At 42.8% G+C, this 24,684-nt stretch overlaps 2 protein-coding genes across 2 annotated transcripts in view; both read left to right on the top strand.

Moving 5' to 3' along the window:
* The window catches only part of LOC306926384 (uncharacterized protein), a gene marked incomplete at its 3' end in the record, with an annotated part of 73,645 nt that extends 62,718 nt beyond the window's left edge, over positions 1-10,927 (top strand). The window contains exon 5 of the mRNA XM_079505647.1: positions 10,860-10,927. Within this exon, the coding sequence (XP_079361773.1) occupies positions 10,860-10,927 (68 nt within the window). The remainder of the gene's footprint in view (positions 1-10,859) is intronic.
* A 2,363-nt stretch (positions 10,928-13,290) lies between these two features.
* The window catches only part of LOC306926569 (uncharacterized protein), a 29,668-nt gene continuing 18,274 nt past the window's right edge, over positions 13,291-24,684 (top strand). The window contains exon 1 of the mRNA XM_079505923.1: positions 13,291-13,597. Within this exon, the coding sequence (XP_079362049.1) occupies positions 13,504-13,597 (94 nt within the window). The 5' untranslated portion in view covers positions 13,291-13,503. The remainder of the gene's footprint in view (positions 13,598-24,684) is intronic.

The raw sequence follows: 24,684 nt of genomic DNA, 5'->3' as shown, positions 1-24,684 counted from the left end.
AACTTTCACTACTAATTTGAAGGTGAGGGTCTATAGAATCATTTTGGTTCGAGTGGCAACCACCCAGATAAAAAAAATTGGCCTCTAGGGGGCATACCCCCCATTAGCAAAACATGTTCTGTTGTAACTTTTGATTGAATTATCCAATCTGAACACATGAGATATGTATGGATTCACAATCCGGAGTAGCATTTGGTACATATAATACCCCCCCCCCCCCCCCCCCCCGTATTGGTGTATATCCACAAAAATAGCAAGTAGTCCAGCATCTATGTGCAGTATTTTGATGGAATTGTGCACTTTACGATAAAAGCATGACATTTGGCACACAGTTGGAGCATGCCATAAGGAACATTGTTGACTATGGGGCCATCACAGATTTGTCCCGTGGTAACCATGGCAGCCATTTTCTAAAATGGCCGCCGCCTGCTGTTAATTTACCAATTCAGGTTCTAGACCACCTAGGATCTTGATTCTGGTGACTAATCCTACATTGTCAAGGATGAGGAATACAGTGGTACTATTTGTCCTGTGACCATGGTAGACATTTTTCATAATGGCCGCCACCTGCTGTTATTTTACCAATAACTCCACCACATGAGGTGTGGTGAGGGTCTATTTCAGGTGCAGGTTGAGTTGCTACTGACAGGACATACAGGAGGTGGGCTTTCTGACCTTTGACTCGTCCCTTTAAGGCACAGTGTTTTTGGTGGAGACTTGCCTCATGACATCGTTGCTGCGGCAGTGGCACACTCTGGGTCTCTGGGGCATTGTATCTTGGCGGCCTCCTGTCAGTGTTTCTCCATACTTCTCATGAGCTCTGTGTTCTGTGACATTCTGACATGATAGGGACACAGAGAACGACACTCATGCCCCCTTCAGTGTCTGCACATCCTGCCTGATAGTTCTGAGGGCAGATCTTCAGGTGTTCGGTTGAGGCCGAGTCTTTCCACTGCAGCGGGAAGAAGCATTGTGCGTTCTGACCCATCGCCAAGAAGGGCATAAGTGTCGAGGGAACAGTCACCGTCGTGAAATATATCTCAAACTACTTTGAGTAGGACCTTTTTCCCGTCAACTGGCTTGTCAAGGTACAGCACCTCTGCAGTGGTGTTCACCAGACAGCTCTCATCAGGCCTCAAGCAGGACTTCAAGGTGTTTGCCAATGCACAGGCTACATGGCCTCCTGAGATCACACTGGGCAGCTATAGGTGTGATCTACCACAGCGCCAGCACCACTTCTTGGTTCGAATCCATTCTGTGATCTGTTCTGTCATGAGTCTCTAGTACACTGAAGTGTTCGTTAATCTCACATAATGGACAGTATGCATTAGCTTTCCCTGTCTCTTAGGGTGGGGTTGCAGCCTCGCACTCCGTCTTCAGAACCATGCAGAACTGTGGCATATCTGCCCATTTTCTGAGGTAACCGCTGGGTGACGTTGGATGGCAGCAGGTTCGAGTGATAATTTGAGGCGGGCAAACTCACTCGGGTCTCTGTTGGTGAAGTCGGGGATGGTAGGTCGTGGCCCCCTGTATTGCTGCTCCACTGTGTTATCTGGTGGGGGGTACAAGGGCTGGTGTTCTGGCAATGCCGGATACTGGCAGTTCAGGGGCAGAGCTGGTTGGCCAGCTGGAAGGGGGTCTGGCTAGGAGTACACTCCTGGTGTTATGACCTCACTGGGTACTGGTGACTCAGGGGCAGAGCTGGTTTTATTTGGAAGGGGGTCTGATGAGGAGTAGTACACGGAATACGCCGGCTGATGTCCTGGGCTCACTTGACTCTCACATGTCAGTTTGAACACATGTACTGTACAGTACTACATCGATATTACACATTTTGATGTGCATGTTGTAAATAGTACTGTAGCACTGTATTCCTCATCCTTGAAAACCTGAATTGGTAAAATAACAGCAGGTGGTCGTGGCCATTTTGGAAAATGGCGGCCAGGTCACCACGGGACAACTCTGCGATGGCCCCATGTTAGCCAAAAATGTCCCTTATGGTATGATTTAACTGTGAGCCAAATGTCATCGTAAAGTGCACGATTTCCACGGGTAGAGGCTGGGTATTATTCCAATATCTAACTTTAGTTCCTCACATACTGTATTGTCTCATTTGTGTGAAATATAAGAGATTTTCCAATCATATTTTATTTTTATACAATTACTCATTCATGATAACATACTGTAGGTATAGGCACTAACCTCACCATTCTAGGTTCAACAGAACAGAAGTTAGGTGTAATTTGAAGTAATTTGATGTACATTGGTGGCCATTTTTATTTTTTTCCCCATATCAGCATATTCAAAACATTTGAAATCCAGTTAATTCCTCACACAGTATTGATTTGATATAGTAAAATAAAACCAAGAAAAAACAGCAATTGTAAGAAAATTAAGACATTCCGATTTTGGCCATTTTGGAAATTGGGCAAAAATTATATATATTTTTAATTTGTAGACTTGCCACTCGAACTAAAATTGTTCTATAGGCCATTATCTACAAATTAGAAGTGAAAGTTAAACTTTTACATGAGTTGTAAATGACGGTGTGTCTAGGAACCCCACTACATCAGGTCCTCTGCCTCTGGTCCATCTGCGATCACACTGTAGCACAAGCTCAGCCATCAACTGCAGGGCACCCACACACAAGGAACTTCTTTCCCATTCAACATCTTGACAAAAACATCTGACCGAACACCAGAAAGCCCACTTTCAGCTAATAGTGAACCTACTGTGTATAACCTATATCACAAAATCATCAAGGCATGTGTTGGAGCCAAAATGCTTTTGTTTATTTTTGTTTTATTTAAACAAATTTATGATGAATTTAACGTGTCCTTCTTATATTGAGTTTGAATACTACTGCTGTAAGAAAGTGGATGTTCTCAATAAATGGATTGACATATCCAAAAGAGATTCAACGACTTGATATTGAATTAATCATTGCACGTGTCAAACTAAAGTTCAACCCAGTTGCCCTGCTGTTTAGCCTAGAGGGTAGTAGAGTCACAAGCAATAGGTTCTGTGACCATCCTCTAGCAACAATGTTTTGATGATTGATTTGACCTCTGTGGACCCTTTATAAATGTTTTAGCCCCCATGTCCCTCGCAAATATCCCGGCATTTTTTGCTAGAGGGCCAAATTCAAAATGGTGCACGGCGCCATAGCCAAAAATGGACTTTTGATCCAGATGACCTAGAATCATGTATGAAGACACTTTTTCATACAAGTCAACCATGAGGACACCATTTTAATCATAAGACCTCGTTTTGGCCCCGGAATTCAAGATGGCCACCATCCAGTAGCGTGAAAACGTAACTTTTGAATAGAAAAGTAATTTATTTAGGGGTTGTAATTTTTACAGACACAAAACACATTCAGAGCATTCTGTGTCACTGATTTATGAATCATCAGATCATGAGTCCAACCTCCTCTGTGCATCATTCAAATCCTCCTCACTCTCAACTTCCTTGTCCTCTTCAACTAGCCCTGGTGCAGGTAGGTGTTGGGAGAGCAGGCCGCGTGTGGCGGACAGAACGACAGCGACCACCCACCGACTCCCAATCACGTCCGAGTGGCGAGGGGTGGTGCTTCAGTGTGGGGTGGCACACTAGATGTACGCCAAGTAGTTGGCGCGGAGGCAGTATTGGCATAGGCTCCAGTATCTGCATCTGGAGGGAGACTTGGCAGCACAGGCTTCTTGTCTCCATAGACCACCTGTCTCGTATATGCAAAGAACTCTCTACCTCCTTCTCAAGGTCAAGGCTATCTCCACACCGTGAGAGCTGTTGCCGTGCCACCTTGTCATACACTGATGATTTTCCTTTGCCATAGAAACCCGAGTTGGCATCACAGCCTGCATAAACAGTGAAGAACCTATGAAGACACTGCAGAGTGGTGAGGATGTACACAAGATGATCTCCCAGTATAAAGGCAAAGGGCATGCATTTTGTGATACCTACACCAGGGCCAGTTGAAGAGGACGAGGATGAGGATGATGATGCACAGAGGTGGAGTCATCTGAATCGGATGATTCAGAAACCAGTGACACAGAATGCTCTGACACATGTGTTTTGTATTTGTAAAAATTAGAAACCCCAAATAAATTGCTTTCCTATTCAAAAGTAATGTTTTCACGCTACTGGATGGCCATCTTGTATTTCGAGGCCAAAACGAGGTCTTATGGTGTCAGATTTGGAATCATCATGGTTGACTTGTATGAAAAAGTGTCTTCATACATGATTCTAGGTCATCTGGATCAAAAGTCCAAGTCATTTTGAATTTGGCCCTCTAGCAAAAAATGCCGGAATTTTTGCGAGGGACATGGGGGCTAAATCTTTTATAAAGGGTCCACAGAGGTAAAATCAATCATCAAAATATGGTTGCCAGAGGATGGTCACAGAACCTTTTGCTTGTGACTCTACTAAGGTAGAGTCACAGGTTTGTTCATAACATACAAAGTTGTCCACCAGAAATAATATCTATGACCCCTGTATGGACAACCCGGTAAATTTTTGGGCAAAAGTCCAATATGGCCGCCCCAATATTAGCCCCCATTAGTTATAATGGGGGGTGAATAGGGCAATTTTTTAAACTGAGAGATATTTCCACGACACTTCTCAGATGGATCAATGATATGAATACGAACATTTTTTGTATTGCAAGTTTCCATGAAATCCAATATGGCCGCCCCAATATTAGTTATAATGGGGGGTGAATAGGGGAAAATTTTTAACTGAGAGATATTTCCACGAAACTTCTCAGGTTGATCAATGATATGAATACGAACATTTTTTGTATTGAAAGTTTCCATGAAATCCAATATGGCCGCCCCAATATTAGTTATAATGGGGGGTGAATAGGGGAATTTTTTTAACTGAGAGATATTTCCACGACACTTCTCAGGTTGATCAATGATATGAATACGAACATTATTTGTATTGCAAGTTTCCATGAAATCCAATATGGCCGCCCCAATATTAGTTATAATGGGGGGTGAATAGGGGAATTTTTTTAACTGAGAGATATTTCCACGAAACTTCTCAGGTTGATCAATGATATGAATACGAACATTTTTTGTATTGCAAGTTTCCATGAAATCCAATATGGCCGCCCCAATATTAGTTATAATGGGGGGTGAATAGGGGAAATTTTTTAACTGAGAGATATTTCCACGACACTTCTCGGGTTGATCAATGATATGAATACGAACATTTTTTGTATTGCAAGTTTCCATGAAATCCAATATGGCCGCCCCAATATTAGTTATAATGGGGGGTGAATAGGGGAAAAAATTTAACTGAGAGATATTTCCACTAAACTTCTCAGGTTGATCAATGATATGAATACGAACATTTTTTGTATTGCAAGTTTCCATGAAATCCAATATGGCCGCCCCAATATTAGTTATAATGGGGGGTGAATAGGGGAAATTTTTTAACTGAGAGATATTTCCACGAAACTTCTCAGGTTGATCAATGATATGAATACGAACATTTTTTGTATTGCAAGTTTCCATGAAATCCAATATGGCCGCCCCAATATTAGTTATAATGGGGGGTGAATAGGGGAACATTTTTAACTGAGAGATATTTCCACGACACTTCTCAGGTTGATCAATGATATGAATACGAACATTTTTTGTATTGCAAGTTTCCATGAAATCCAATATGGCCGCCCCAATATTAGTTATAATGGGGGGTGAATAGGGGAAATTTTTTAACTGAGAGATATTTCCACGAAACTTCTCAGGTTGATCAATGATATGAATACGAACATTTATTGTATTGCAAGTTTCCATGAAATCCAATATGGCCGCCCCAATATTAGTTATAATGGGGGGTGAATAGGGGAAAATTTTTAACTGAGAGATATTTCCACGACACTTCTCAGGTTGATCAATGATATGAATACGAACATTTTTTGTATTGCAAGTTTCCATGAAATCCAATATGGCCGCCCCAATATTAGTTATAATGGGGGGTGAATAGGGGAAAATTTTTAACTGAGAGATATTTCCACGAAACTTCTCAGGTTGATCAATGATATGAATACGAACATTTTTTGTATTGCAAGTTTCCATGAAATCCAATATGGCCGCCCCAATATTAGTTATAATGGGGGGTGAATAGGGGAAATTTTTTAACTGAGAGATATTTCCACGAAACTTCTCAGGTTGATCAATGATATGAATACGAACATTTTTTGTATTGCAAGTTTCCATGAAATCCAATATGGCCGCCCCAATATTAGTTATAATGGGGGGTGAATAGGGGAAAATTTTTAACTGAGAGATATTTCCACGACACTTCTCAGGTTGATCAATGATATGAATACGAACATTTTTTGTATTGCAAGTTTCCATGAAATCCAATATGGCCGCCCCAATATTAGTTATAATGGGGGGTGAATAGGGGAAAAATTTTAACTGAGAGATATTTCCACGAAACTTCTCAGGTTGATCAATGATATGAATACGAACATTTTTTGTATTGCAAGTTTCCATGAAATCCAATATGGCCGCCACAATATGGCCGCCACAATATTAGTACCAAGAAAATAGGTTTTGGCTCTAAATTCTGAACCAGATGAGCTAGAAATGCAAACTTGGTGTCTATTTCATGGTTTCTGACCATGAGAGACTCAATGGAATACCTATTTTTATTATTGGGTGTGTCTGGACCCTTATTGTGCATATTTACAAGATGGTGGCTACCCGAAATAGTGCTTTACCATGATTTCTACCATGATTGTTGACTGTTTTGGCAAACACAAGCAATATTAGTCCATTGGCTAAGATCCATGGCACAGAAGGGACATATATGCTTGAGCTTACATATTGTCAAAATGGCTGCAAACATGAAAAAGAAAAGAGACATTACATTTCCTGTCAGATTTTGGATACCTGCATTTGCCATAACATCAAAGGTTGTCCACCAGATATATCTATGACCCAATAGAATCAAAAAGGGGTGGTTTGCCCCCCTGGGTAATAGGATCTTACAGGAATTGTAATGTGTACAATTTTGCCCTATTCACCCCCCATAGGGGCTAATATTGGGGCGGCCATATTGGACGTTCGCCCAAAACTTGACCGGGTTGTCCATATAGGTTGTGATCCTACTGGGTCATAGATATTATTTCTGGTGGACAACTTTGTATGTTATGACAAATGCAGGTCAACCCCCTTTGCCCCCTGGGTAGTAAATGGGATATGTGTATGTACTGCAGATTCAGCATTGTTGCATAATATTTATTTTGCCACAGAACCATGCCATTATTCCAATAGAATTAACTAACAGTCATCTTACAAACCAAACTATGTAATTAGTGTGGTTGCAACCAGACTATTGTAATTGTAACACTTTTTAGTGTTATTGTTATTGTTATTGGTAACATTTATTTATTGTATATTAGGCCTATAAACTTTATTGTGTCACGCTACTCCTCCCAGTTTTTGCCGCACCCACTCATATGTCAAAACGACCGGCTTCATCGGGAATCGTGTGCTATCTCCTTGCTAAGACATTAATTAGTTAGTGAATTAATTTTCCCCATTCACGTGAATGGGAAATGCGAAACTCACATTCACGTATTTTTTCCTCTGAGACCGGACAGGATGCAGGCTATTTGCATCATTGCAGTTTGAAGTGAAAATTACATCCTTAGATTCTGGGATGGAATACTGTACTCAGTAGGCCTACTGTACTCTAACGTCGTTGAAGTAGGACTCCTGGGACCCATCTAAACGACCATCCCTGGGTCCAGGGACCCATTACATGGGAGCAACATAAAAATAGCAGATCTACATAGAATAGATCAACAAGTTCATAAAAAATAACAAACTAAAAATAGCAGATCTACAAGCTCATACACACATGGGTATGGTGTAGAATTGTTATTTTGATCAACGTTTGCCTGTCATCTCTCTCAGAATCTACAGCTTGGTAGGCTGCAGATAACCAACACACCAACATATGATGTACATAGCTTGGTAGGGCAGAGATAACCAACATAGAATCAACTAGAAAAAGTGCCCTTCTGGGCACAGGTCTCCACCAGGAGGATAGGAGTGTGTGTGTGTGATGTATGGCAAAATGTTTAAGAGCAATATAGTGTGTGTGTGTGTGTGTGTGTGTGTGTGTGTGTGTGTGTGTGTGTGTGTGTGACGCGGCTTGGCCTGTTGTAGCGCCACCATGAGGCTGATTTGAAAACTGTCAAGTGGCATTTCTTCCAAAGCCTAGTGGGAATATGCATGCAGTTTCACCACAATCGGACGCTGCGTTGAGTAGTTGTGGCGATTTGTACAAAACGGGTACAAAGCGGGCTACTCCTGAAAAGTTTAGAAGCCAATCGTAGCCAATGAGGGTGGATTATGAGAAATCAAACAAACCCGTCTTGATCACATGACTATGGAGAGCATGTGTACCGATTTGCGTGAAATTTGGATAAAATCTGAAGGAGTAATATTAGAAAATGTGTTTTACATATGTCGGCCTCCTGGTGGCGCTATAAAGAGCAGATGTGAAAAATTCCAGGCAAAGGTTTTTCGTTGGCGTCTAGTGAGTTGGCATACAAAGTTATCCACAGATCCGTGCAGTTAGAGGTAAAAACACTTTTCGGCCAGTTATAGCGCCACCATTAGGCTGAGTTGAAAATATTCAAGTGGCATTTCTTCCTCGACCTAGTGGGAATGTGCGTGCAAAATTTCACGGAAATCACACGATGTGTTCATGATTTGCAGCATTTTGTTTGAAACGGAGCACTCCTGCGAACTTTGGAAGCCAATCTTAGCCAATCAGGATGGAGTCTGAAAAATCTGAAAGACCCGTTTCGTTGAATGGCTCTAGAGAGACTGTGTACCAATTTGCGTAATGTTTGGACAAAATCTGTAGGTGTACTGTCAAAACATTTGTTTTGCACAAAGCGGCCTCCTGGTGGCGCTATAACAGGCCAATGTGAAAACTTTGGGGCAGAGGTTCAGCTCTGGCATTCAGGGTGTGTTCAGAGTATGGCTGCGATCAAGCCAACGGTGCCAGAGATTAGCTGTTCACAGACGGACACACGGACGGACGGACGGACACACGGACGGACGGACGGAGTGCAAAACATACTCTCTCCCCATGCCTTCGGCCTGGTGGAGACAATAAAGGAATTACGAAGGTGGTTTCCTCGTAGACAGCAAGAACATGAAATATTATCTGTAGTAGTTGCTTTACAAACTTCACTAGTGTGGGAACATTCTACCAATGAATGAAAAACAAGAATACTTTTTGATAATTAATTGAAAGTAAACAATCATTGTGCATGTTGTGCGATGTGAAAATGAAGTGTGTGTGTGTGTGTGTGTGAGAGAGAGAGAGAGAGAGAGAGAGAGAGAGAGAGAGAGAGACACACCATATCGGTGTGTGTGTGTGTGTGAGAGAGAGAGAGAGAGCTCCCCCCCCCATATCGGTGTCAGGTTACTTGTGCTCACGACACGATGAGCCCCAGTGCAAATGCCCCGGTGTGGCATGATCTGATTGCCGGGAGACTACATGCTTCAGCCCCGCGGAGCGGATCGGCTCAACCTGTGAGCAAGGCTCCGACCGCAGCAGGCTGAACTTAGCCGTGGTTGAGGGCATGTCAGCGGGGGGGAGACAGAGCTAGATGGCCGGGGCATGGGACTCGAGTGCGAAATTGCGATTATGCAACAGTTACCAAAAAAAAAAAACACGTCAACTCAATGCCATTGTAACTAACATTTTCGAGCGAAAAAATAATTTTTTGAATGAGACTTTCACCCAGTATGAAACTAAATGTGACACCAAAAGAGTAGCATAAGTTGCTATGCTACTTCTGCGAGCAAGCCCGCATAGAAGACGGGAAAATTGTATTGCCTGGCTGACGTCATCATCACGTTAGCATGAAAAATAGCCGTTCTTATCTCCCGAGGGGAATGACATTCCCCCTTTGAGGTCCTGAGTGACGTAGGGCAACCGAGCGCTCAACGTTAAAGCCCAGCTGCACGGGGTTTCCCGGTCATGAATCCACGGGTCCGCCTGTAGTCCCTCCTCCTACCACTAGGACCCAGAGCTTCAACGTTGAATAGCCTCGCTGGCCCCTTGTACTCTGAGTCAGACACGCAGCTATACATCTCCTTACAACCGTACTCTACCGGATTTTCAATGAAAGTGGTTGTTTCACCATGTTTGCGCATTTATGAGAAATTTAATAATCGGCCATTTTTTTTTCTTTCGATTATTTGTTTTTAGCACCGATACCGGCAGGTGGTGTGATTAATTACCCAGCACCTATCGCAAGGCACCTGCCAATTGTGTGACCCAAACTTTTGTGTTTCCCTTGTCAATTGGTGATGACGTCTAAAATCAGTTAATCGATCATTCCAGTCCCCCCTCGCCCGGAGAGAAAGACGTCCGTGTGCATCTATGGAAAAAGTGGAGATAATTTACTAAATACACGTTTTGTGCCAGAACTTTCACATGGATATAAAACTAGAGGACCATATTTCACTCCACGTTTTTGGAATTATTTAATGGGTGAGTACAAACGGAGCATTTATCACATTCAGGCCGCACACAATTTAATTCAACCAGGGACAGTAGCGACCGTTCTATGCCTATGATACATGGAAATTTACGACGTTAATTAAATGATCACAGGCATTCTAGGTCTAGAGCCAGCCAGATGTTGTGACGGCGGTGGAGCAGCAGACCAGAGATTGATTAATGATAGGCCTATGCTCATCCTACTCCTTTTTAAAGGAAAGTAATAACGCTAGCCTGCGTGTGTTGTCAAAGTTGAAAGTGCCGGTTGTGAGAGGGCTGTCACTCATTACGTCGTTATCCTTGTCCAACAGCGGAGCGTCAGGTCGCCCTGACAGCGGCGACGCGGAAGTCCCGGACTGGACAGTATGGATCGAACTGAACTTAACTAGCTGTCTCGTCACGGCTGTGGCGAGGCGCAAAACCCGGATCGGATTCACTACTGGACTGGACTGGACTGTGGTATTTCTAACTCCCCTGACTCACTGACTCCCCCTACAGTTTTATCAATTGCTGCTTGCTATTTTAAATGCTGATGAAGTGATTTATTGATGAAGTGATTTATTATTGTTTTGTTTTAAAAGAGGGTACCCTTGCATTTCATTATTGTACTGTTGAATGAATTCATATGTCTAGATTATAATAAAAGGATTTTGTACTTTTATACTTTACCCCTATTGTGTCGTGTCATTTACTCTGTATTGGTGTGAACTGGAGTCTGAACTTTAGAGTAGTAACAACTCTCTCAAAAACCTGTTACACTATTTCCGTGCTCATACCCACCCACCCAGTCACACACATAGCTCCGTAAGGGAGTGGTTGCACCACTCAAAAATACACTGTAGACTTGTTATGAGCTACTTCCTGTCAATAAATTGCATGTAACCCAGTTACAACTAGGTGATGCTATAAATAGTAACATTTACATAAGGTTGCCTTTATGATGTTTTGTTTAAAACGTAATTTGAATGTCATGACAAATTGTTAGGGAGTTTGATTTTGTTTTAAAAACATGCATTCTTGTTTATTCTAACCAGCAATGGAAAGGGTGAAGGAGTTTAAGTATAGTGAATGGGGGGCAGACAAACAATCGTATAGGGCAATTATGAGGTCAACAATAGACTATGGATGTATAGTTTATGAAGCAGCTGCTAAGACAACACTACAAAAAATAGATAGAGTATGCTACAGTATAAAGCATTATGTATTTGTATTGGAGCTAATAGATCAACCCCAATTAAAGCAGTCTGAATAGAGGCAGGATAAATTCCACTGGAGCTATGGAGAGAGAAGCTCACACTCACATACTGGATCAGAGTAAAATGTAGTGGAGAAGGAAATCCAGTAAAGAGGGCATTGGTAGACTGCTGGGAGTATGCCAGCTTTCAGGGGAGGGGCTTTGGATGGACATGGCAAGAGAGAGTGAGGGCATATGATCTGGAGACAGTAGATTTCGCTATGACCTCCCCAGTTAGTGATATCTCACCATGGTTGTTTCCGGAAATTAAAGTAGACTTGACCACTGTAGAAAAGAAAAGAGAATGGCAAACAGAGGACATAGGAGCTCAAGCAAATCTTTATCTCAGACAGAGTTACAACAATTACTTGCACATATTGACAGATGGGTCTGAAAACGAGCAACACAGGGTGGGAATAGGAGTGTATGTGCCAGTTCAATGTTAATATAGCAAAGAGGATACCAGATCACTTATCAGTATAATTATATACAGCAGAGGCGGTGGCAATCACTAGGGGATACAATGGGTGGAGGAGGTCAGATCAGAGTGGGTGGTGGTGTGCACTGATTCACTTGCAGTCTTGAAAAGTCTACAGTCAGAAAAATCAGTTAGAGAGGATCTAGTTATTGAAATTAATCATTACTTATTAGGATTGCACAGAGGTGGTTTGGATGTACAGTTCTGTAGGTTGACAGGAAACAAGAGGGTGGATAAGCTTGCCAAAAGGGCAACTCAACAGGAGTGCTTTTCAAGTGTTGCTAGGAAAAGGTGAAGGGAAAGCAATGATTAAAAAGAAAGGGATGGAAATATGGCAGAGAAGATGGGATGAAGATCAGAAAGGACGAGGGTATTACAAAATACATGAAACAGTAAAGGAAGAAATAATCATTGCAAGACTTAGGGTGGACCACACAGGGTTAAATAGTACACTTTTTACTATGGGTAAGGTAGAGAGCAATACATGTGACAATTGTGGAGAAATAGAAAATCACACCTGTATGAAGTGAGTGGTGCAACTCTGTATGGGGGACCCCGGAAGTTACCGTTTGTGGGTCCCCAGGGGGTCCCTCTACTGTACTGTACTGTACTGTAACACCCCAAATCATCATGTATAGTTGTGCGTGCGTGCGTGCGTGCGTGTGTGTTAGGCTGCGAAACAGTGACACTTGGTTGTGAAAACTAACCAAACGCTATTTCATGCACAGACAGACAGACCCAGGCAGGGACCCAGCGACAAACAGCTATCTAAAAATGTAGAGCACATTTTATTGAATTGTGCAGGTACAAAGAGGAAAGAGCACAAAACAATTGCAGGAAAGGTAGCAATGGTGAGGAAGGCATTGTTTTCTTTTCTGTACAATACAAACCTGAGTAGTAGAATAGAATATAAGGAAAGAAATTGGGAAATTGACATGATGTTGCACACTCTTGTACAGTAGGTGGCAGTATGCACCTTTACGTTGGTTGCGATCCGCCAACATTCTGCTGGGAACAGGGTGCAGTTAAGCGTGTTTCTCTACGGACGAGAGAGAGAGAGGGACACAGAACTACGAGTCGAGTCAGAACAACAGAAAAGTCTGGTGAGACGCGAGGTTAGAACACAACAGAGTGAACGTTTATGCAGAGTAGCCTCGGGTACCCAAGCGTTGTTGTTGTGTTTGTTATAGTAAAGTAAATCGTTACTGAACACCACTGACAGAGATGATACAGAATTTAATTGATGTATCAGTCATCAGATACAGAGGACGAGGTTGAGAGGAAAATCCAAACTGTGAAGATGGAGACCAGAGAGACTGACCAGGACATGTTCACAGGTACAGTGACCAACAGTGTTCCCATGTTGTCCGCTATTTAGAAGCGACTTTGCAATTGTTTTTCTTTAATTCGGTAACAAATATTGATATAAAGCTGTTTTTTTAAAAGCTTGTTTCTAAATTGTAGTTGTTTATTTGTTTTGCTTGCTTAATGTTAGGCTACTTAAACCTGGAATAGAAGAACGCAACTCTAATATGTTCATGTCAAGGACCCACGAATGTGTTATTCTTTGAGACGTGCACATAGGCTACTGGTATTTCGGGGGCTTTCCGCCATTCCTTCACCGGGTCAAAACAACAGCTTTCACCATTAGTGCAGGAACAAACCCTCTAGGCTTAGTTTTTGAGATACCCCTCCCCGAGGTATAACAAAACGGGACATAGTTTTTTCAAATCTTTAGGATGTCCCCTTCATGAAATGGATTGTCCCGAGATTTACTTTAACTGCAAAGGTCATGCAATTCATCAATGAAGTTACTCACCACATAGGCAAAAAACGCCTATCCTAAAAGAGGGAGTTCCAAGTTAATCCTCTGTCATTTTCTACCTGCTGATGGTTTTTACATAATACTTGCACAGATGGTCTACTCTACAGGTAGTGTGCCTACATCCCAGAACAATCAGAATGCCAATATTTGGTTCTATTGTGAATCAGCAGTCTTTTATATAAGGTATTAAATAGGCGGAAATAGCAAAAAGTTTACTTTTCGGAGCAACATTCACTTGTCCTACACTTTATCAGGGGTAGAACAAAATGGGACATAGTTTTTTCATATCTTTAGGATGTCCCCTTCATGAAATTGTCCCAAGTTTTACTTTTACTGCAAAAGTCATGAAATTAATCCATGAAGTGACTCACCACATAATGAAAAAACGCCTATCCTGAAAGAGGGAGATCCAAGAAAGTCCTCTGTCATTTTCTACCTGCTGCATGGTTGTTTTTATGTCATGCTTGCACAGATGGTCTAGTCAGGTAGCCTACATCCTAAAGCAACCTAAATGCCAATGTGTGGTTCTATAGTGAATCAGCAGGCTTTAATATAAGGCCTTATTAGAGGAAGAAATAGTCAAAAGCATCTATTATCAACCATCAATCTATTTACTTTGACTGCAAAAGTCATGCAATTCTTCAATTCACTTTCTGCACCAAAATAAGTGCATACAGTGTCCCCAGGTGTCTGTAGACCAGGGGTGTCAAACTTTTGGGGCGAGGGCCACATTGCGCGAAAGGTGACTTGATGAGGGCCGCGACTAGTTGCAGCTCACGTGCGTTGACTTACACCGTTGTCACTTGGCTTTGTTTTCTAGACTGTTTATTGACATAAATTGACTTTATTTGTATTACAGTTGTAGGCTACAAGACATTTTGTATGAGGTGGAAACAAATACCCAAAAAACCATTCGAAAATTGACTAGTTAAAAATGCAATTAATATTTTATCAAAAATATCCAAAATGGCAAATTGACATGGTGTAGTCATCATGAAATCTGACACTTTGCATCTCTTTGCTTTGACTATCGTGTGGAAGTAGACTATATATTCCTCACTTGAAACTTGACATGAAACTCTACTGAGCTGTAACAACTATGGTTAGCCTCTCCATGTCCTTCTGCATCAGAGTGTGAGGAGTATCCAACTCAACTAGTAGTTGAATAGACTGTTAACGAGCCCGTCAGTGACAACATTCCACACCTGGGCAGAGACAAAGCAGTCTACAGCAGGGCCGTTAGCGGGGTAGGTGGGGGAGGGGGAGTAGCAGCGTTGTTTCCTTTTTGAAAATCATGTCGATGATTGGACCTCTCCCTGGGCCGCATGTGGCCCACGGATCACCAGTTTGACACCCCTGCTGTAGACAGTAGTGTCTACCCTACACCCCAAACTGCCCAAAACAACCAGACAAATATGTTAAAATAGGCTTGTATTGTGAATCAGCAGGGTTTTATAGGCTCTCTGGGTTAGAATCATAGGTGTTACACTCGGAGTACAGGTCTCCGCCAGACCAATTACAGGTTATTGTGGGTTGGAAGTCAATCTTAGCCAGTCAGGATGGAATATGAAAACTCTGAAAGACCTGTTTCTTTATTGAACAGATGACGGACACACGTGGACGGACGGACAGGGTGCAAAACATAGTCTCTGCCATGCCTTTCGGCCTGGCGGAGACAATATGTTTTTACCCAGCCACTTCATATTCATATAGAATCTATTATTCTCAGGTAGGCCTAATATCTCTCCACCTCAAAGCATCAAGAATGACCCATTATTGATGTTGTATTCTATAGGTCCATATAGCCTAAATGCAGTATGGTTTAATGCTGTAGAATTTTTAATGAATAATAATCAATCAGCAGTTTATGGAAACCAATTTGGCCCCAGTCAGTCAGTTCCCCATACAATGCTCAAGATGACATTGAGAACTAGAAAAGGTGCCCTTCTGGGCACAGGTCTCCACCGGGAGGATAGGAGTGTGTGTGTGATGTTTGGCAAAATGTTTAGGAGCAATATAAGGCGCGATTCATACTCCTATTTTAGAGCCGAATAAAAGTCGGTTCGGCGCTGTAGAGCCTACAATGTGACGTCATTTGAGGTTCGGGGGGGCGGGTACCGTCCTAAAGTCGGCTCTTCGGTGCTACTGAAAATTTCTGACGAGCCGAAATCATTTCGGCACTACAGCGCCGAAACAGCGGTAAAATAGGAGTATGAATCAGGCCTAAGTGTGTGTGTGTGTGTGTGTGTGTGTGTGTGTGTGACGCGGCTTGGCCTGTTGTAGCGCCACCATGAGGCTGATTTGAAAACTGTCAAGTGGCATTTCTTCCAAAGCCTAGTGGGAATATGCATGCACAGTTTCACCACAATCGGACGCTGCGTTGAGTAGTTGTGGCGATTTGTACAAAACGGGTACAAAGAGGGCTACTCCTGAAAAGTTTAGAAGCCAATCGTAGCCAATGAGGGTGGATTATGAGAAATCAAACAAACCCGTCTTGATCACATGACTATGGAGAGCATGTGTACCGATTTGCGTGAAATTTGGATAAAATCTGAAGGAGTAATATTAGAAAATGTGTTTTACATATGTCGGCCTCCTGGTGGCGCTATAAATAGCAGATGTGAAGAATTCCAGGCAAAGGTTTTTCCTTGGCCTCTAGGGAGTTGGCATACAAAGTTATCCACAGATCCGTGCAGTTCGAGGTAAAAACACGTTTCGGCGAGTTATAGCGCCACCATGAGGCTGAGTCTAAAATGTTCATGTGGCATTTCTTTCTCGGCCTAGTGGGAATGTGTGTGCACAATTTCACGGAAATCACACGATGTGTTCATGATTTGCAAGATTTTGTTTGAAACTGAGCACTCCTGCGAACTTTGGAAGCCAATCTTAGCCAATCAGGATGGAGTCTGAGAAATCTGAAAGACCCGTTTCTTTGAATGGCTCTAGAGAGACTGTGTACCAATTTGCGTGATGTTTGGACAAAATCTGTAGGTGTAGTGTCCAAAAACTTGTTTTGCACAAAGCGGCCTCCTGGTGGCGCTATAACAGGCCGTTCTGGAAATTTTGGGGCAGAGGTTCATCGTTTGCATCCAGGGAGTGTGTGTGCAAAATTTGGCATCGACCGGGTTAACGGTGCCGGAGATTAGCTGTTCACAGACGGACGGACGGACACACGGACGGACGGAGTGCAAAACATACTCTCTCCCCATGCCTTCGGCCTGGTGGAGACAATAAGCTGCTGATTGATGAGTACTACCATAGAAGACTTACAATAGAAGACAACAATATTTTGTCATTCCAGTTGTTTTGAGAAACATCCTTAGAATCCACATGAATATGAAGTAGGTAAACTAAAAACATGGCATCGAAATATATTAATATATTGTTATTAAGTTTGTATAGGCATTTTACAGTATTAGATCAGGATTAGAACATTTAGAAGTAACTCTTGAAAAAAATATTAGGAGTCCTACCTGTAGACCAGTGGTTCCCAAACTTCGCCTTCTAGGGGGTGTGCGACATGAAATGTCTAATGGTGGTGCTATGGTTTTATTGTCTCCACCAGGCCGAAGGCATGGGGAGAGAGTATGTTTTGCACTCCGTCCGTCTGTGTGTGTGTGTGTGTCCGTCCGTCCGTCCGTCCGTCCTTCCGTCTGTGAACACCTAATCTCCGGCACCGTTAACCCGGTCGATGCCAAATTTTGCACACACACTCCCTGGATGCCAACGATAAACCTCTGCCCCAAAACTTCCAGAACGGCCTGTTATAGCGCCACCAGGAGGCTGCTTTGTGCAAAACAAGTTTTTGCACAGTACACCTACAGATTTTGTCCAAACATCACGCAAATTGGTACACAGTCTCTCTAGAGCCATTCAACGAAACGGGTCTTTCAGATTTCTCAGACTCCATCCTGATTGGCTAAGATTGGCTTCCAAAGTTCGCAGGAGTGCTCAGTTTCAAACAAAATGCTGCAAACACATTTTGTGATTTCCGTGAAATTGTGCACGCACATTCCCACTAGGCCGAGGAAGAAATGCCACGTGAACATTTTCAACTCAGCCTCATGGTGGCGCTATAACTGGCCGAAAAGTGTTTTACCTCTAACTGCACGGATCTGTGGATAACTTTGTATGCCAACTCCCTAGAGGCCAAGGAAAAACCTTTGCCTGGAATTATTTACATCTGCTCTTTATAGCGCCACCAGGAGGCCGACATATGTACAACACATTTTCTAATATTACTCCTTCAGATTTTATCCAAATTTCATGCAAATCGGTACACATGCTCTTCATAGTCATGTGATCAAGATGGGTTTGTTTGATTTCTCATAATCCACCCTCATTGGCTACGATTGGCTTCTAAACTTTTCAGGAGTAGCCCGCTTTGTACCCGTTTTGTACAAATCGCCACAACTACTCAACGCAGCGTCCGATTGTGGTGAAACTGCATGCATATTCCCACTAGGCTTTGGAAGAAATGCCACTTGACAGTTTTCAAATCAGCCTCATGGTGGCGCTACAACAGGCCAAGCCACGTCACACACACACACACACACACACACACACACACACACACACACACACACACACACACTTATATTGCTTCTAAACATTTTGCCAAACATCACACACACACACTCCTATCCTCCTGGTGGAGACCTGTGCCCAGAAGGGCACTTTTTCTAGTTTTAAATATATTATGCCAATATATGGCAAGTAATGCAGCATAAAACCTATGCTGCATATATTATGCCATATTCAGGTTCATATATGTGGATAAAAAGGAAATATATGTCTCTGGCTTTATATTTCCATGTGGGGGGGGGGGGGGGGTGCATCAGCTAGGTCGGGAGGTAACAGGGGGTGCATGGCCAAAAAGGTTTGGGAACCGCTGCTGTAGACTATGCGCAAATATGTAATATGCAAAAAGTAGGTGGACAATGGAGCAGGATTAACTTGGGAAGGTAGGGACTTTTCTGCATTTGCAAATCTCATGGATACATTTCATGACTTTTGAGGTGAAAGTAAAACTTGACCTTCCATTTCATGAAGCGGACCAGTCAAAGTTATGGAAGAACAATGTCAAGTTTTGTTCTACCTGATAGAAGAGTAGGAGCAGTATTAGACATGAGAACTATAGCTATTTCCACCTATAACACCGGAGGGCGTGCACGCATCCACCTGGCCCAGGTGGATGCGTGCACGCCACCTTGTCCGTTGTGACGTCAGGTGGGCCAGGTGACCTGGGTGACTGCTGGGTGAGCGCTGGCGATTTGGCATGGGGGTAACATCAACATATGGAATGAATTCTGTACTGGCCATATATGGAGCATGTCTGAGCATGTTTGATGAGGTCAGATCAACATATGGAATTTCAGAATAGGTCAGCTCCATATAGATCTATGGGTGGCAGCGGGGGCAGTGTCTTGAGTGTACAGGGTTTTCTAATAATAGTAATAGTGTTATTAATTGTAAATGGTCATTGATTTACTATTCACACCACCAGCTGTTTTACTGTAAAATTGCATGGAGCACTGCTCTGCAGTCTGCACATGCAGAGAAACCACAGACACATAGATTTCGGTCATTTTCTTTACTGGAACGCACCTTAAAGTTTGCATGAAGTGCACTACACAATGGCTCTTAAGTGCAAAAGCAATAAAATTAAATAACAGCCTGAGCCTATACATTGGCTACATTGAATTTAATTCAAATCAATAGTTACTATAGGCCTACTTCACGTGTGCAGTCCTACACTAAAGGCAGGCACTTCAGGCCTTTACAATTCTCTTTTTTTTTCTTCAATTCTCTTTAACAATGGAATAAAACTGTAGCAGTAGCCTGCCCTACATTGGCTAAATTGAAATGAATCAATAGGCTTAATTAACGTGTGCAGCGCTAAACAAAAGTCAGGCACTTCAAGCCTTGCAAGTATTTTTTTTTAAATAATTATCTTTAACTCTTTGAGATATTCATGGATTTCTATATAGTTTTTAGACTTCTCTATGGCAGAATGGCGTTTTTGAATGATTTATTGAAAATTCTCTGTTGTGAATGTGTGACAACGAAAGACCTTCAGAGAAAGCTTGGCTTGTCTGCTTCCAGGAAAAAAATGAACTGAGTTGATAAAATGTTTAGTTGTGGTGTTGGAAGCCATTTAAAAGAGCCTGCATTTACACTGGGTAGTGTTTCTAGGACAACAAAAAAAGTTATGACCGGTTGAAGTTTTATTTTCTAAATAACTTTTTTTCTGCTGGGCGTACATAGCCATGCAATATCTCATTTTAAAGGGTGAGTTGTCTAGTTCAATTAAAATAAAATAAAAAGTTTCTCACATGTACCACTGTAGATATTTTGCCATCTATAAATAGCATGGTCAGTCATGATCAATCTGACCTATCCAGCTAAAAGTCCCCCTAGCTCTGAAATGGAACATCATATAAACTCAATTCTTTTTTGGGGTAAAATTAGACATTCTAACGCACATTTTGATATATACCATGTTTACATAGTCTTACCAGTACCGTGTCTATTCATGCATGTATCTCAAAAACCTGTTGTGAAGAAACAGTTTTGATAAAAAACTCATCCAAGGACATTGTTTTGATATGACTTTGTGCCCATGATATGTATCAAAATATAGACTTGAATGTATACTGTATTATAACAAAAAAATTGGGTTCTTACCATCTACCGTTACAGAGTAAATCACAGTTGAAACTCGCTTAGTCAAACCATAAACCTCAGACTAGTGAACAAAATAGCCATGACAGGTCTAACTCATTGTAAAAGCTTGTCTTTTATTTTTTATGACTAACATAATACAATTATAATAAATATTACAGAAAATAAATAGGCCTACATACAAAACAGTTGTCCCCAAACTCCCCAGTGTCCCCAAACCACTGCATTCCAGTTGTTCTTGACGGTGTGTGTGTGTGTAGGCTAAATTTAAAAAAAACAACAACTGAAATGAATGAATGCATCCGGTTCAGTGTCGGAGAACTCCATCGCAGTCTTGACTCTTCGTCTTCATCATCCTCCTCCTCCTCCTCCTCATCTGATGCCAGTTCTAAATATATAAAAATAAACATTTAGCTGTAGTCAGCCCGGCCAATAGCCAGTTGGGGGGGGGGGGGACGTAGGCTATCTGACATCATCGTCATCATCACACGGAGACACACTAAACAATGTACAATCATGACTGTATACAATATACAATGAATGCAATTATCATGCAAGCTCAGACGTCAATGAAACGTCATACAGATCTTATATAATACGCTACTGTTAGCTTCACTCCCCGTCCCCCCTCCGATCCTTGTAGCAAGGATCGAAGTAGCCCCATATGTGCCCTCTCCCTACGCTCATTCTGTAGCTCCGAGATGAGCTACAGAATGAGCGTAGGGAGAGGGCACATATGGGGCTAGGATCGAAGCAACCACGCGTTGCTTCAGTAAACGATGCATGTTTGTTCTCCGTCTTTGTAGACAGTAAATAAAAGGAGCGAACATTACTCTAAAGATCAGATCGCCTATAAGGCACGCTACAATAGAAAATACTTGTACTGCCATGCGTGCATGCCTGCTACGATACATTTGTACTGCACCAACCAACCGATCAACACCAACCCCCCCTCCAGCCATTATCCAGCACCAATGCACCGACCAACACCATTAGCCAGCACCTTTGGTGCTGGCTAATGGCTGGGGGCCATCGTGGTGAGTCATTCTGGCGTCATGATCTGACTAGTAGTAGTAATTATCCAAGCATCTATTTGTAGCGATCATCTTATGATTTCTGATCACTATAGAAGGGCATTTTCTACAATAAGATTACCTCAAAACATTCCGGGTTGATCGTCTTCTTCAATGGTTTCCCGGTATAGCTCATCGGACGACGATGGGGAGACAATGAAAAAAGGAGGGAGGGAGCAGCGAGTCTCGCTGTAAGCACTGGACCAGGGCTACTCCGCCTGGAGAAGGCGACTGGGACGCGTATGGATCAATACTACTACCACAAAACTCGCTCAAATAAATAGTACTGCTTTCAACTTTTTCTGCTAGAAAATCGCTCGGGCGAGACGGCAAACAGGCAAAACAATGATAACTATGAAGACTCCCTCTGCCCCCACTGTTTACAGGGGGTGGGACCAGCTTCCAATGGCAACACGTACACGTGTGTCACGTGACACGGGTTTTCTGGGTAATGTAGTTGGAATATAAGCTCAGGAATTTAAACAGCGCTTCGGAGCATATTAATATGTTTAGATTCATCAAAAACTGTGAAGACGCCAATTGGCGTCATTGATCATTTACGGAATTCTGATGAAGACGCCAATTGGCGTCTTTCATCTTCTAAGGGTTAACAATGAAATGAAACTGTAGTAGCAGTCAAACAACAAACACAAATAATAGCTGCGTCACTTTCTTGTGCATCAAAATGATAAAAAAAAAATAGCCTAGTAGGCCTACCATCAGTTTACAGTCCAAAGGTGTCAACCAGTTTACAATTTAAATCAGCTTCACGCAAACTTTTACTTCAAATGCAACAAAAAGGTCTTAGTCGTTTTTGTTTAAAAAGATGAGCTGGTCAACGTGCTCTGGGTCCAGACGAGAGCGCAGCCGGTTAAGGACAAGTCCTGCTGCTGAAAAAACCACCGATGTAGCTGGCACACACAAGTATGCCCTTGCGAGTTTGGCCAGCCTCTCATACTTCGATTGATTCACTCTCCACCAGTCGAGGGGATCCAAATGAGGAGCGATGCATATGTCTTCGCAGTAGTTCCTTATTTCCATTTCAGGCGTTACAGGTGCCTCCGTATGATACCCCTCACCAAACAACGACAGCATTGCAGACTGGTCGATTCGGGGTCTCTTTTCAGCCACTCCAGACCCCGCCGCGGCTGCGGCGGGCCCCGCTGATTCGGAGTTCTCATCCTCGGTGATCTCAGGTTCGGCAATGTCGTCATCACGCTCGTCTGCTGCTACTGTGGCTGAAAGCAGTGCTGTAACCCTGGCCTTGACCACATCCTTGAGAGCATCACCAGCAAACTTGAGGTGTTTGTGCCTCGGGTCAAGAAACGAGGCGATGAACGGGACTGTAGTTGCACTCTCTAACTTGTCGGGTTTCATTCGCCGTTTCAGTGACTCAGCCACTGTTTGCATGAACTCCGCAGCCTTTTTGGATGTAGTTGCAGTAACAACCAGGTGTTTGTTTAGCAAAGTTGCTGTGGTGGGATATATCATGGAAATGGTAACTCCTGACTCGCCGCACAGGGCAAGACTGCCACTTTAGGGACTGCTTTTATTTGTACTTATTATAAACCGTGCTACAGTTTTATTCCAGTTCATAAAAAGGGGGGGGGGATTAACATATTAAAATACAAACCTGCTTCTCAACGAGCGCATGTGTTGCTGTAGTGCTGTGGTGGAAATGTGACACAAGACGGCTGGCACCAGCGACGACTTTGTGTATATCATTGAGCTTGAATCCATCATTAATGGCAAGTTGGAGTGTATGGGCATAACACGGACTTGAATCCCAATCCAGGTACTGGTTATTGGCGAGTGTCACATTGCTGGCGTTATCATGCACACTTTGTCCAATATCCCCCAGGACTCTGTGGCACTGCGGAGGCCCTCCGCGAGATTCTCTGCTGTCTTTCTGTCATTGCACGGGTCTGCAATACTGCACTTTGCATCTCAAATCGATGTAATGGCAGGTTATGGTGACATACGATTCAGTTGTTAGTGCTGTCCACCCGTCGGTGGTTATGGACACCTTTGGGGCATCTGTGTGCGCAGATCCAGTGCCTTTTCTCTATACAGCTTTTCAATTCGTGTTGTCATCGAAGTACGGCCCGGGACTGTGTAATCAGGTTCCACACATGCCATAAGGTCACGGAAACCCTTTCCATCCACAAAACGTATTGGCAGCATGTCCTTCACTATCATCGTGGTGATTAGTTTAGTTATGTGAGCTGCACGGGTCTCACTGCAGAGCCGAGGCGTTGTAATGTAGGTGGTTATGGGCGGCTGTGCCGTGTCTTTCTTTGTAGTCTCAGCGGCATGGCTACTGCTCAAATGAGAGTTCATTGCTGAAGTAGAGTTGTGGTAGGCTAAAGTCTTTTCACAGAGCTTGCATTTTACCAGCACATCGCTTATTTGTACGAAGTAGTTCCACGAGGAACTCTTCCTCTTCTTTTGCTTGTTCCATACTGGTTCCATTTTTGTTTAGTGTGGTGGTGGTTTTCTTGTTCCGCATCAATCAATCTCACGTGTGAGTGACTGAGGGAGGAGGCGGGGTCGGTGTGTGTAGCAGGCAGCCCAGCCTGCACTAGTCTGTGCTGCTGCTGAACGTCCTCCATGCAAGTTTACAGTAAAACAACTGGTGGCACTGGTGATAATAAATCAATGACCATGTACAATTATTAATACTAGTACTATTATTAGAATTAGCCTATATTTTCGTTGATTAAATCAAGCAAAAATAATAATTAAAAAAATGATAATTAAATTCGATTTTGGGGACGGCGACAATTAATCGGAAAATAGATTAATCGGCGGCATCCCTACTACAGACACACTCTGCACTGAC

This window comes from Electrona antarctica (genome assembly GCF_951216825.1).
Source record: "Electrona antarctica genome assembly, chromosome: 7".
Taxonomy (NCBI): Eukaryota; Metazoa; Chordata; class Actinopteri; order Myctophiformes; family Myctophidae; genus Electrona; species Electrona antarctica.
Note: the sequence above shows the minus strand (reverse complement) of the source record. Positions and strands in the feature narration are given on the sequence as shown.